This window comes from Pangasianodon hypophthalmus, chromosome 5 (genome assembly GCF_027358585.1).
Source record: "Pangasianodon hypophthalmus isolate fPanHyp1 chromosome 5, fPanHyp1.pri, whole genome shotgun sequence".
NCBI lineage: Eukaryota > Metazoa > Chordata > Actinopteri > Siluriformes > Pangasiidae > Pangasianodon > Pangasianodon hypophthalmus.
Window position 1 is genome coordinate 9,142,819 of NC_069714.1, and position 13,438 is coordinate 9,156,256.

General features: G+C 38.7%; 1 protein-coding gene across 3 annotated transcripts; it reads right to left on the bottom strand.

The window, feature by feature from the left end:
- Positions 1 to 220: 220 nt before the first annotated feature.
- On the bottom strand, positions 221 to 12,428 carry chaf1b (chromatin assembly factor 1, subunit B). 3 transcript variants are annotated; one of them, XM_053234576.1, is made up of 14 exons: positions 12,289 to 12,428; positions 10,426 to 10,558; positions 9,573 to 9,705; positions 8,192 to 8,312; positions 7,986 to 8,089; positions 7,769 to 7,865; positions 7,563 to 7,647; positions 6,367 to 6,460; positions 6,205 to 6,274; positions 5,906 to 5,997; positions 5,651 to 5,810; positions 3,835 to 4,356; positions 1,470 to 1,558; positions 221 to 1,294 (listed from the first exon to the last, which is right to left on the bottom strand). In XM_053234576.1, exons 2-14 carry the CDS (start codon positions 10,549 to 10,551, stop codon positions 1,149 to 1,151), a joined length of 1,839 nt encoding a protein of 612 aa, XP_053090551.1. In that variant the 5' UTR covers positions 10,552 to 10,558; positions 12,289 to 12,428; the 3' UTR covers positions 221 to 1,148. The 3 variants fall into 3 exon arrangements, with proteins under 3 accessions (XP_053090551.1, XP_053090552.1, XP_053090553.1); XM_053234577.1 differs by having other exon boundaries at positions 12,294 to 12,369; XM_053234578.1 differs by lacking the exon at positions 12,289 to 12,428 and adding an exon at positions 12,152 to 12,170.
- Positions 12,429 to 13,438: the final 1,010 nt, after the last annotated feature.

Genomic DNA, 13,438 nt, shown 5'->3' on the forward strand with positions numbered 1-13,438 from the left:
GCCTTCCCAGTCACTGGTTCTGAATCCAATGGAACACCTTTGGGATGTGGCACAACGAGAGATTCACAGCATGAAAATGCACCTTAAAAGCCTGCAGGAATTGTGTGATGCAATCATGTCAACATGGACCAGAATTTCAAAGGAATATTTCCAACATCTTGTGGAATCTATGCCACAAAGAATTGAGGCTGTTTTGAGTGCAAAAGGAGGCCGTTCCCAGTATTAGTATAGTGTTCCTGATAAAGTGCTCAGTGAGTGTACATAACTTTAAATCCAGTTTGATAAATGAGGCCCAATGACTAGCTTGCTTCACACATGTACAAGTTTCTCAACTGGATAGGAAGGCAGATTGCTAAGTAATCTCTGTGACAGTAGCTTTTTGGTTGTGTTGCTAAAACTTTAAGTAACGACCTCACTACTATTCGGGGAAAAAACTACTAAGGTTGCTTTAGAAGAAAGAGGAGAACTGTGGTAAGTAATTTAATGAATTATTCATTCAACAAAGACTGAATCCAAATAAAGCTTCATAGGTTAAAGCTGACTCTCGTCACTGACTATTTACTTTCATTCTTTAGTAATTCTGTTTACAGCAAAAGCTCAGTCTGCATCCCCCATTCTGAAACAGAGGCTTCCACATTTTACACCATCTATGGTTTGTTTGCCACCACAGTTCTAGTGTGTTTCATCTTCTGTACAGATGAATCAGCATGTTCACACAGACAAAGCGGTTGCTTCAGCTGTTGCTGCAAACAAGACAATACAACCTGGCCACAGAAAACGACCATCTTTGCGCCTCTGCACATGGACATGAATTCTTAAACTAGTATTTCAAAAGCAGTGCTTGGTACTTTGATATCAATAATAAACAGCTCAGTGATGATGAACTGATTGCAATACAACAATTTAGAAATGTCTTCTAAACTATCAGTAACACACAATACAATTCCCTTAACAGTATAAATAGACAAGTCAATAAGCTTGCCAAAATGAACCAGAAAAAAATTGAATCCTGTTCCCTCATGATCAAGTTGCACTGTAAGGGTTTGGTTCAGTTTTAATTTCAAGTGATCGTGTCCAAATACACACACTCCTGGATACTTTTTAAAGAAGTACAGCTGGTTAAAAACATGGGGAGGTATAGTTATTGGTCAAGACTTCGTGGTCTTGCTGCTGGAGGGCTCAGTGCTTTGAGGAGAAGTGCTGCTGCTGCCATTCGGACCTGAAGCTTCGTCAGTCTTGGGCCGCTTGGATTCAGGAGGCTTGCACACTGGATCGTTAGAAGGAGATGGTCTCTCTAAAAAATTAAATGAAAGCTTTTTGGTACTTGTAGATTCAGTAATAAATAATGATATACAAGTTCATCTTAATTTATCACCAATAGCACGCTGTGTTGTAAACCACATAAATTCAAATACAAATACCGGAACTGAGCTATCATTTACTGCATATAGGCTCAAATCACTACTGACCATGTTTGGCTTTCTCAGTGGAGGATGGAGTGATAAAGGTCTGAGAGGAAGCTGGAGATCTGGGGATAAGTGGTGTCAGAGAAATTCGTCTGTTTGAGCAAAAAAAGAGCAAGAGAACAGAGTTAAATTAATTTCAGTATAATGCACACATCTTTCTTTTAGCCTGCTTCTACACAACTATACACAGACTTGTAAAACAGGATTCATTGTGAATGGAGGCCTACATTTTGTCCAAGTATGCATTTAAACTACTCATTATACATTTAGGGTTTTTTAGTAAAGGCCCTTATTCCAGTGTTTGTGCCATTTTGTTCAACAATAGTGCAGTGAGAATGGGGCTGAATGATACAGGCAAAGGAAATACTTTGCCTATATAAAAAATAAAACTTATAAACATTATCAGCCAGATTACACAAGAAATCTTTGTTTTAGTTTTGACTGCATAATTTAAGATTTGTTTTTAAATAAAGAAAGAAATCCAAAATGCATGTAACTGGCCTCAATAACAGGGACTAGAGTAAAGAGGAAGTGCCCTTTAACTATGCAGGACCTCAAAAAGGGGAACAGAGTATAATGTCTTCCCAAATTACATTAACACCTGCACATGGCAAAACTACAGACTATCACTAACATAATATCCAGTACTTAAATGATTCTCTGATCATGATGCGCCACCGAACATCAACAGCCATCTACAAAATGGCAGTGCCAACCGAAAATGGTTAGCTCATAGCAACCAATCTAGCATCATGCAATTTGCATGTCTAAAACACACTGTTGGGCCAAGATATATTTTTATTGAACAAATCTGCACTTAACATTATTTATATACAATTCCATATGGAATTTTTATCATAATCTAAATCAATTCTAACCCTCTAATAGACACAGCTACAACAGAAACAAGATAGTGTAAAGATAGTGATTCCAGTTTCAAGATGTCTGCCACTACTGTATTTATGTTCACTTTCATAGATAGTGCATCATGACAAAAATACACACAAAGAATTTCAGTTTGAGAGAACTCAATGTGGACTGAGCCATATGCCTGATGATTTAGCACCATGTTAGTATTGTAGCACAAGTACAAAACAAAAGAAGCAAATAACACTATATGGATAATACTATATGCAGGCCTTCCCTAAACTGTTGCCATAAATTTCCAAACAATTTGTACTTGGAACACACAAGCACAGTGTATGCTCTGTCTATGTATGCTGTAGAATTACAATTATCCTTCACTGGAACTAGGAGGCCCAAACCTGTTCCAGCATGAGTCAAAGAACTCGAGTGTCCTATAAACACTGACTGCGCTCCAGGCCTCTTCACGCAACATCATTGCCTGACCTCACTAATGCTCTCGTGGCTGAATCTTGTGGCCAAAATCTAGTGGAAAGCCTTCCCAGAAGAGTGGAGGCTGTTATAACAGCAAAGGACGGACCAACTCCATATTAATGCCCATGATTGTGGAATGGGTACATGTGGGTTAGGTGTCCTCATACTTTTGGCCATATTGTGTACATTTAGGGTGAGGGAAATTCTGTAAGGCTGTGGTCCATTCTAAAATTATCATGACTGTCACACTCCCTGCAAAGACTACAGAGCCATGAGAACCCTGCAGGGTTGCCCTCTGTAGGGCACCAAAAGTAACAGCCATTTAGAATACACTTTCGAAAACAAGTTTTGCACTGTTGCAAGAGTTCAAGAGTTCCAAGAGTTCCACTGTTGCACACTTACATCTGCTGGATTATGTGTGATTTTGTATAGTAGACTAATTTACAAACAGAAAAGGGCTGCACTTGTGTTAACATTTGGATCAGTAAAAATATTGTATACCGTTTATGCATACTTAATCAACACGTGTCGTGCTTGCTCTGTGCTGTAACCCACGTTAAAAAAAAGGCATATTACAAGCAGAATGGAGTTAAATTTTTAACCTGCTGCATAAAATTTACGATAATGATGTGAGCCATCATTAATATGATTTGTAGCTGTAACTCGACTCATGTTTTTGAATTTAGACTACAATTCACTGGTTGAATTCCACTCAGAGCAATTACACTGCAAAGAATCTTGGGAGCAAAATGTTCACTAGTTCACCTCCACCTTCACTGATGATGAATCCTTTGAATCCACTATTTAACACCCGAGTTTAGAATGAATTTAAAAGTAGCTGCCAAGAGGATTAATCGCAGTAAATTTCAGTTTTTTTCCCTTCAAGTTTATGAAGTAGAGATGCACTGCCAAACCAACTATTTATCAATTATTCATACTGAATTGTTTACAATAATGCTAGAAAAATAACATGCATTAAATTCATTTGAGGAAAATTAAATTTAAGAAGACCTCCGAGTCTCTTTCTTACCTAGGGGTGGGTCCTTTAGGCGTTGTGGAGTTTCTGGCACTGATGGGAGCAAGCGGGGTGCTTGGGGTAGTTTGAGTAGTTTTGGGAGTAAGCGGTCCTCGACTGGGCAGAGGAGTGGAGGGGGCAGATTTGGGCATGCTGGGACTGCTGGTGGGAGGGGCAGTAGGTGTGGCAGGAGATTTTGGGGTGCTGGGTTTGCTCCATCCCTCCAGTGTGTTGAGGGTAATGCGCCTGGGCTGCGATTTGGCCTTCAGGCCTTGTGGCGTTCGCTTCTCTTCAGAAGTAGCAGATGAAGTCTCTTTCTCCTGCATGATGGGTGAAGGGTTGGTGCGGGGCACGGGTGAAGCTGTTCGTCCACTACCTGATGTTCTCTTGCCCTTTTTCTCACTGGCAGTGAGTGGGGTGATGATGTCCAGCTGTGGCCGCTCCTTCAGAGGCGTACCAAGCTCCAGTTCGTCAAAGGACACAAAAGAGCAATAGCCATCCGTAGACGACACGGCCAGGAATGAGCCATCACGAGACCTGTCATAAGATTAGTATATGGACCTTTTTAATCAAGTATGTCACAGTGACACCAATGTACTCACTGATCTGAGACATAACATCAGATTTCAGACATAAACACAAACACAAAATGTCTGAACACATGCATCAAAATATGTTTACGTTTGTTGTTCATTTAGTAAACGCTCTTTGCAGCAATGCTGTCAGGCCTGTGTGTGTGTGTGTGTGTGTGTGTGTGTGTGTGTGTGTGTGTGTGTGTGTACACATCATAGAGTGCAGAACATGTTTGAGAATTAGCTAACTGATATAACTAAGAGGAATAAAATCAAAGCAATTAGCATTGAGTGCTTTTGTTAATGTGATAAGCCCATGGTCTTTACTGTAACTCAGCTGCACATGCTTTAACATCGAGGTATCAAAATAACTTCAGGTAACAATCATTAATCATTATTATTCTAAAAATAATAGGCTACTGAAGTGGGGGCAGGAAAATCATAGTTTGCAAAATTATTCACAAATGAAAAAAAAAAAAAGGGATTGTATAGGTATTCGCCCTGACTGCTTTGAAACCCCTAACTTCTTTTCTTTTGGAAAGAGACATGGTTACAGCATCAAATGTTTTATGTTGCTAATGAAGAATTACATATCATTAGTACATTTTGTCAGTAGCTGTGTTTATTGCTCTATTTTGTCCCCTAGTGGAATAACAAACACTAGTTTTTTTAAATTCTTTCAATTCAGTCACGGTCCACAAGATGATATTAAATTTAAAACAAGGTTTCCAAATTCATTTCGTGGACCAGATTAGAACCTTTATCGGGCCGAGCCCAGTCCATGGGCCATATGTTTGACACCTTTGTGCTATAACTAAAAGCAATGCTAATTCACACACAGCAAGTCACGTACACAAATCCAGTGAGTTTGCTTTCATTATGTTAAAAAAACCTATGGCATGATGAAGCGCCAAAATCAATATCAACAAATCAAAAAACCTGAGAAATCACAGTTAATATCAGTTAACAATATTTTTAGTATTATACCATATTAAATGCACTAACATGATGTAGTTTTATAATTTTTTCAAACATACATTATATAACTCTAGATGTTACACAGGATTAAAATGTAACCAAATTAGAAAAAAAGGGAGAAATGACAAAATATGGGAAGAAATAAAACACATTTAACAAGATAATGTGCTGCAGACTGTTAACTATAATTATGTCCATGCATGGCCAAGACCTCATTAAGAGTTGCCTGCTGACTTGCTGATCCAAATAAAATGATGTATTAAAACATGCTTGGATCTTACCAGCTGAGGTCACTCAGGGTGTGGTAGTGGATATTGGACACGTAACCAAATGGCACTGTCTGCTGGGTGTCGTAAAAAAAGATTGAGTCTTCAGATGCCACAGCAAACACCAAGCGATACGGCAGCTGGAAGGTGTTGGGCAGCGGCTGGACCAATCCATCTGACGGAAAGACACAAGAGAGAACAGAGATAAAAAAGTTGGCTAAAACCTAAGGAATAATGAATAACAATCTACTTGTTGTTGGGGCGACTCACCTTCAAGCTTCTTTGTTCTGAGCTCAAAGTACACAGGGCAACATCGTACAGCAAGAGTGGCTTTAGCAGGACAAGGGAGATGGGCAATGGGTCTGATACAAAAACACACACAGACATTATAAATGTCCAGGGTTTAATACAGTATTTATTAAAAAGAAAAAAGAAAAAAAAAACAGCAGTATAACAGAAAATAAATCAATAAAGCTAAAGCATAAATATCAAACCAGTCTGCAACATGGCAGCTAATGTGGAACAATAAAATGCTACAATAAAAATACACATAAATAACATTACACCACCTCTTGAAGCTCTTCCTGGAGAAGACATAGGTGGTGTTTGTGACATTCTCTCCTGTCTCCACACAACCAGCTGAAGATAACACACAAAACTGCATTGTAACACAATCCCACTTTTTCAAATAAAATAAAGAGGTTCATCGGGGAGCAATACAACAAGCATACCAGGTGCCAGGAGGAAGGAGCCGTCAGGTGTAAAAGTGAGGCGTCTGAAGAAGGATCGCATGCTGTCATCATGAAACATCCTGAAGTTCTTCACCTGGGGGATGCACGATCGTTAAAGCTTGCAGTCAGATATGCTCTTGCTTTTTCAGCTTACAAAACAGGACATTTTAAAGGGATGGGAGTGTTGTATATAGATATGAGTCACAGTATATAGAAATGACATTAGAAATACACACTCAGACTACTTTATTTACAGTATTGTGTGTATTATTCTATGTATTTCAGTTAGATTCCTGGAGCTGAACAAATCGCTTGTATGATACAAATTCACAAATTCATTTAAATTCACATTAAATTAATATTTGCATTAGAATTATACAATTATATTACAGTTAAATCAATGTTGTTCCATACCAATTCAATACAACTGTTTTTTTTTTTAATTGAATTTAACCACCGTATGGTTGTAAGCTGAAACTATACAGACCTCCCAAATACAATATAAACTAGGTGATGTTCTAAATATTTGTGGCTCTCATGCAAGAACAAAATTTGCTGACAGAAATAAAACTGCTAATTTATCTGTATTGTATTTAGACCAGTGTTTTCAGCTGCCTCTAACAGGAGAAGTTCCATGCACCAGAAGTTCTCCTCACTAATGCAGGTTTGTTATAAACAGTCTGAAGTGAGTGAAAGTGAGTCACCACATATCACTGGAAACTAGAAATAGATATGAATTTCAGTTATCTATCAGTCAAATTCCTCTCTTTAAAGATGCAGTGCATGCGTGTCTACATTACTGCCCTTTATTCCAGTGAGGATCAGAATGCGTTATGCACTCAATAAATGTGAATGAGCAAAAGAACACATTAGGCAACTACTTTGTTTAATACATCAGTTAAGCAGACCAGTCCATGTTAACGTCTTACAAGCAACAGCTTTACACATTATTAAAAATGCATTTTATTAAGAAATTGTATTTGAGCAGTTACCGGTATACCTATTGGCCCTGCCAGTGCAAAAAACGCTGCAAAGAAATGAAAGATAACTTCCTAATTATAAACTCTCGTAGAAAAACCAGGTCTATCCAAGAGGTCTGCCCTTGGCACTCACAGAGTTCTACTGTTACTTGACAAAAGCTAGAGATGCAAAGATGAGGGACAGAAAAAATGTACAGTATAATCAGTCACACTTACCTCTCCCTCTCCAGCAGAGCCTGATGTCATTTTACTCACGCTGTAGGCCTTTTTCTTTGTGTGTGTGCTGTACACACGCATAACCCTGAAAGACAGGGTTTATTACACAAAATAATAATAGGAAAAACTCAAATATCCATAACCCAGAATTAGGTGCTAAGTTTGTGGTGATGCTTTTAACACACACACACACATACATACGTTACCTATCACAGCTAAGTGTGCTAATATATTGACCTAGCGGGTCCCAGGATACACCCTGCACATAGCTCTTATGGTCATTAAAGATGCATATCTTCTGACCTGCATGAAACAAACACACGGGTGAGCAAAACAGCACTGCATAATTAAAATTGTGTCAATTAAAATGCACATAAGGTCCAGTCAAATACAAGCATGTTATCATATAGTGCATATCATTACCCTTCTGTATATCCCACATGATGGCAGTGTTGTCCACAGAGCCAGAAACCAGGAAATTCCCATCGCTTGTCCATGACAAGTCATACACATCCTCAATGTGCCCCCTGCAACACACAGTGAGCTTTAATTTAAAAAAAAAACCTCAGATGTAAACAAACTAAAGGCACACAATTTTAGAAAGTCTGTAACCAAAAGAGAGAGATGACCTGAGAGTCTTGACTACATTCCAGCTTTCCTTGTTCAGCAGAGCATCCTCATCCTCCTGGAAAGTTGGGGCTTGCTCGACCTCTTTACTATCATTAATCTTCCATAATAAGATGGCTGCATCTGAATACATACACAAAGTGACATTAGTACACTACAAGCTCTCTTTTCAAAGGACCAGTCATATTATGTAGCAATGCCAATTCCATTTTTCAAAGGATTATGATGTTCTCATGCCATTTGTTGATATTAGACAATTGGGATATGTCGTCTGTATTATTCATTATCACTAATAAGCTTTATCTAACTAATTATTCTTATCCTTCACTTTGTTCTTTGATCAGTGGAGAAACTGAATTTACACTGAGATACTCTGAGTAACAATATTAGGGATGTAACTGAAATTAATACCTTATTTGAAATGAATAGATAAAAATAATAGGCACACTATTCATTTTGTTAAAGCTTTCCAGAAAGGTTCAACAGGAATCTGGTTCAGACTAGACCTGTGCATCAGGACTGGGATCCCTGCAGGTTTTTACTGTCATATGGCCACATGCAGACGGTCAGATATGAAGCTTGTGTGACAAAGACCACATTCATTAACATGTATGCGTGGCACTGCATGATGCCTTTACAGTGTTCATTAATTCAAATTCAGTAACAGCCTACTAGGTTTTTTTTATGTTTGGGAAATCAACTGAAAGAAAAACCTTCCAGTTTAGGAAATGGCATCGACACCTCTTTGGACTACATATTGAGAGCTCCCATGAACAGCAAGCAAATGCAAATTCAACACTTGGAATCAACTCCAGACCTTTTATCTCTTTAATTTGTCATGAAATAAGGAGAAAACAGGCCACACCTGGCCATGAAACTGCTTATCAGTCAATTGTCCAATTACTTTTGGGCCCATGAAAATGGATGGACTCTGTAAAAAATGGCTGTAATTCCTAAATGGTTAATGCAATATTTTTGTTAAACCCCTTGAATTAAAGTTGAAAGTCCACACTTCAATCACATCTTGATTGCTTCATTTCACATCCATTGTGGTGGTGTACAGAGGCAAAATTACAAAAATTGTGTCACTGTCCAAATACTTATGGACATGACTGTAGATACAAGCACACCAACCCCAATTTTTTTTTATATCCAGCTTATTTGAGTTTAGCTATTTTGCTTGCTTGCCGAGTTCAAAAAGCAGAAAGAATATAAATGCCAGGTGTTAACAGAGAAGTGTGACTGGATCATTCATGCTAGATACTGATATACAAATATAGATGGCATGTTAAGCTACAAATGAGGTCTAATATTCCTCTCCTGTTAGGCAAATTATTACAGCTGGAAAGGTGCAAGAAAAAAAAAGGTTTGAATGACACTCACCGTCTCCTCCAGAGGCCAGCAGCTCTGCGGTTGGACAAAAGCGAACTACATTCACTGCTTTGGTATGTCTTGCTAAATTTGACAGGAATTCCACTACAGCCTTTCCGTCTGGCCCCCTGTCCACACGCCACATCTACACCATAAGAGCAGAAAGAGCTGATGAAGAAAACTCTTATTTCGACTATTTATGCATTTTAAGCCACTTTGCACATCTGCATGCAATACAGACAGTTTCCAGTAAAAATAAGGAAATAGTAAAAAAAAACATTCAAAAATTGTGGAAAGAATCATACTTAACAACTTTATTTCAGTTTTACCAGTACACACAAGACAAAAGACAGGGAGTCTTTTATAAGTTCTTAGTTGGATCTATTAATTGCAGCGGTTATCGTAAAGACAGAAGTGCACTCACTGTTACCAAAATGATGGAGGAAAAGTAATTTACCAGTATTCATTTCGAGTGAGCCATTTACATTATGGCCATACACTGAAAAATACAGCATTAATATTGTATAGTGTAGTATTTCATGCCACACACAGCAGACACAGGACTCGCACATAGAAAATACATTGTTTTCTACCACACCACACTCAAAGTTAAAAGGACACTATGATTAATAAAGGAGTGTGTTGGACATGGCACAGCTGCGGTCTTGTGTAAAATGAGTTTCAGAGGTGCTATAAATTCAATAATCATTCAACCAATCTGATAATCTCACTCGAGTCCCTGACTGGGATAACAAGATTCTGTGACATTTATCTGGGATCAGAGAATTCTGGCTATAAGTTTTTAATGTGTGTGGTGCGTACAGGCAAACGCAGCATGCGAAGAGCCTTAAGGAAGCTCACTCACGCGCACTGTGGTGTCCACTCCAGCCGTGGCCAGGCGGTGAATCTTGCCATCGGCATTCTGTTGAAAATCCAGACTGTACACTGGCTCCTTGTTGTGCCAGGCAATTTCACATGTTACCACCTTCATCCTGGTCCTAACAGACAAAACAAAACATGCTGAAAAGTAATGATGGGAAAAGAGAAACAGTGAGGTCAGGCTGTAATATTGAAAAGGAATTTCTCCATGTAAAAAGGCCAAAACTGTCTTTTCCCTGTTCTGATGGGATTTTAGACTATATGGAGTTGCAGCAATACTCGGAAAAGGTTTCTGCAGATCAGCTGCTGTGAAAAACCTGCTGTGATTGGTCTATGGCAACTGTAAGTAGAAGACTACTCCACTATATAAAATACAAAGCTGTGTCACACTAACTTCAGATACTACTTAGTACACTAATGTGCAAGTTGAGACAATTCACACAGCTCTCCAATTATCACAAGTGACAGCATGACCTCAAAATTCCCACAAACTCTCCATAAGCAATGGATAATTGCCCCATTGTCTTTTTGCTTTTTCACACTATATGTCCAAAAGTATGTGGACACCTGACCATCAAAACCTATTATGCAGACCTTCAAAATTTTGAAGCTGGAAGCATAGGATTGTCTAGAATGTCTCTGTATGCTGTAGCATTATGAATTCCCTTCACTGGAACTACGAGGCCCAAATCTGTTCCAGTATGACAATGCCCCGTGCACAAAGTGAGGTCTGTGAGACATGGTGTGCCAAGCTTGGAGTGGAAGAACTCGAGTGGCTTGCACAGAGCCCTAACCTCAACCCCACTGAACACCTTTGGGATGAAATGGAATGACCACTATTACCATGGACCAATCACTGGTGGCCATTACTCCCACAGAACAATCACTGATGACCGTTACTCCCACGGACCAATCATTGTTTGTTGTTTAACTTGTACATATAACCAAGAAGTTAAACAAGTTAAAAAAGCGAGTTATTCCTTAACCAAAGGCGAATTCTTTCCAAGTTATAATCTTCTTTCCAAGTTATAATCTAGTACTTTCTGCTCTGATAAAACACTATTCTATTCAAATTGTCTTCACAATATCTGCCTTCTTCATGTAACACATTTTGATATGCAAATGAGTATGAAAATTCAACGAATATGAATATGCAAATTAACCCGTGACGCCATCTAGCGACTTGGAGAGTATGTAATAGCTACATTGTAGGCATGCATGTAGGCTAACCTGTAGAGAGAGCAATGGAGAAAAAAATTAAAAAAAAAAAAAAAAACACAATCTTTAAACACAGGCCAGGATAATCAGTTAGATAAGCTTTAGTTAAAGATGCATCTTTAATAAGAAGCATGTGGCTGTCATAACATAATATCCAGACTATTCGACTATAAAAGAATAGCTAACTACAGTGACATTTTAATGGCAACATAGTAAGAATATAGTTGAACGAAGGACAATTAAACAGCAACAAAACTAAGGCTAAAGACCAAACACGTGAAATTAACAAACCAGCACTCCAAGCTTGGTTATTTATATAAGCAAAAACATCAGACACGCAGCCGTAATGTGAAGAAGAGCTACACCTTCGGCAACTTAAGTGTATATTTGTGCATGAATTAAAGTTAGATAACATGCAGAAGAGAAATCCTGCACACAGACTGAGCTCTGAGGTTAATAATAAGATCAGGCTAGCAGGCCGGGCTTTAGCAAACCTCACTGTTCAGTCAACTTCTTCCACCCCAAAACAGCGCTCTGACCAGTTTAAGGGCTAAATATACCCGCAATTATTTCTACAAAAAGGAAAAAATACAGTCACTACAAATATTTAACACGAATAAAGATAATTTACCGCACAGTATAACGAGGTCTGTGTTAAAAACAGTCTCCCGCTTTCTTCAGACTTACTGCCACCAAAACACTGCTTTTCCCGCGCGGGTTTATACATTACATTACCATTTCCGCTTTCACTGGGATGCCAGATCGCGAATATATAAACACGATTTTTCATCAAACACGTTCATTAAGCAGTAATACTGGGAGGAAAAACCTGAATTGTATTCTCAACACACTATTTCAGTCATATCCATATGAGCTGAGAAACAGGCCTTAAATACACCTATATGGCCAAATGTTTGTGGACAACTGAGCATCACACACATACAGTATGTGGTTGTTCCCCAAACTGCTGCCACAAAGCTGGAAGTATAAAATTATCTAGAATGTCTCTGTATGCTGTAGCATTATGATTTCCCTTCACTGAAACTAAGAGGCCCAAACCTGTTCCAGCATGACAATGCCCCTGTGCACAAAGCAAGGTTCATGAAGACATGATTTGCCAAGCTTGGAGTGGAAGAACTCAAGCGTCCTACTGAACACCTTTGGGATGAACTGGTGGAACCCAGACTGCACCCCAGACCTCCTCACCAACATCAGGGCCTGAACTCACTAATGGTCTTATAGCTGAATGAACAAATCCCCACAGCCATGCTCCAAAATCTAGTGGAAAGCCTTCCCAGAAGAGTGGAGGGTATTATAGCAGCAAAGTGGAACTATCTAGAATGGGATGATCAACAAGCACATATAGGTGAGGTATATATATATATATATATATATATATATATATATATATATATATATATATATATATATTGAGTTCCAGGTTGTTGTCCTCACACCATGCCACAAGGTGCATGGTGCATGGTGCAAGATGTGAAGTCATTCATGTTATTATTCTTCGTAAATCAACATGTTCACAAATTGCAGGTGCAATTTATCTACACGTTAATTAGTACCTGACAGGCTGCATGACTCTACTGTCTGTGCTAGAAAGAAAACAGCCCCAGCCTCGCTTCTTCATACCATTTTGTGTAATATTCTTATGACTGTTTATGACTGTGGTGCTGTTGCACTTGGTCCCGCAAAAGTCCAAAATAATCCACCTTAATATCCATCCACCCATCCATTTTCTGTACTGCTTATCGTACACAGGGTCGTGGGGA

Coding starts and splice junctions, on each gene's coding strand:
- chaf1b (XM_053234576.1), bottom strand. CDS start 10,551: ATGAAGGTGGTAACATGTGAAATTGCCTGGCACAACAAGGAGCCAGTG. Junction 7,648..7,768: donor AGCACACTTAGCTGTGATAG/GTAACGTATGTA, acceptor CCTGTCTTTCAG/GGTTATGCGTGTGTACAGCA. Junction 6,461..7,562: donor GCTCTGCTGGAGAGGGAGAG/GTAAGTGTGACT, acceptor TGCATCCCCCAG/GTGAAGAACTTCAGGATGTT.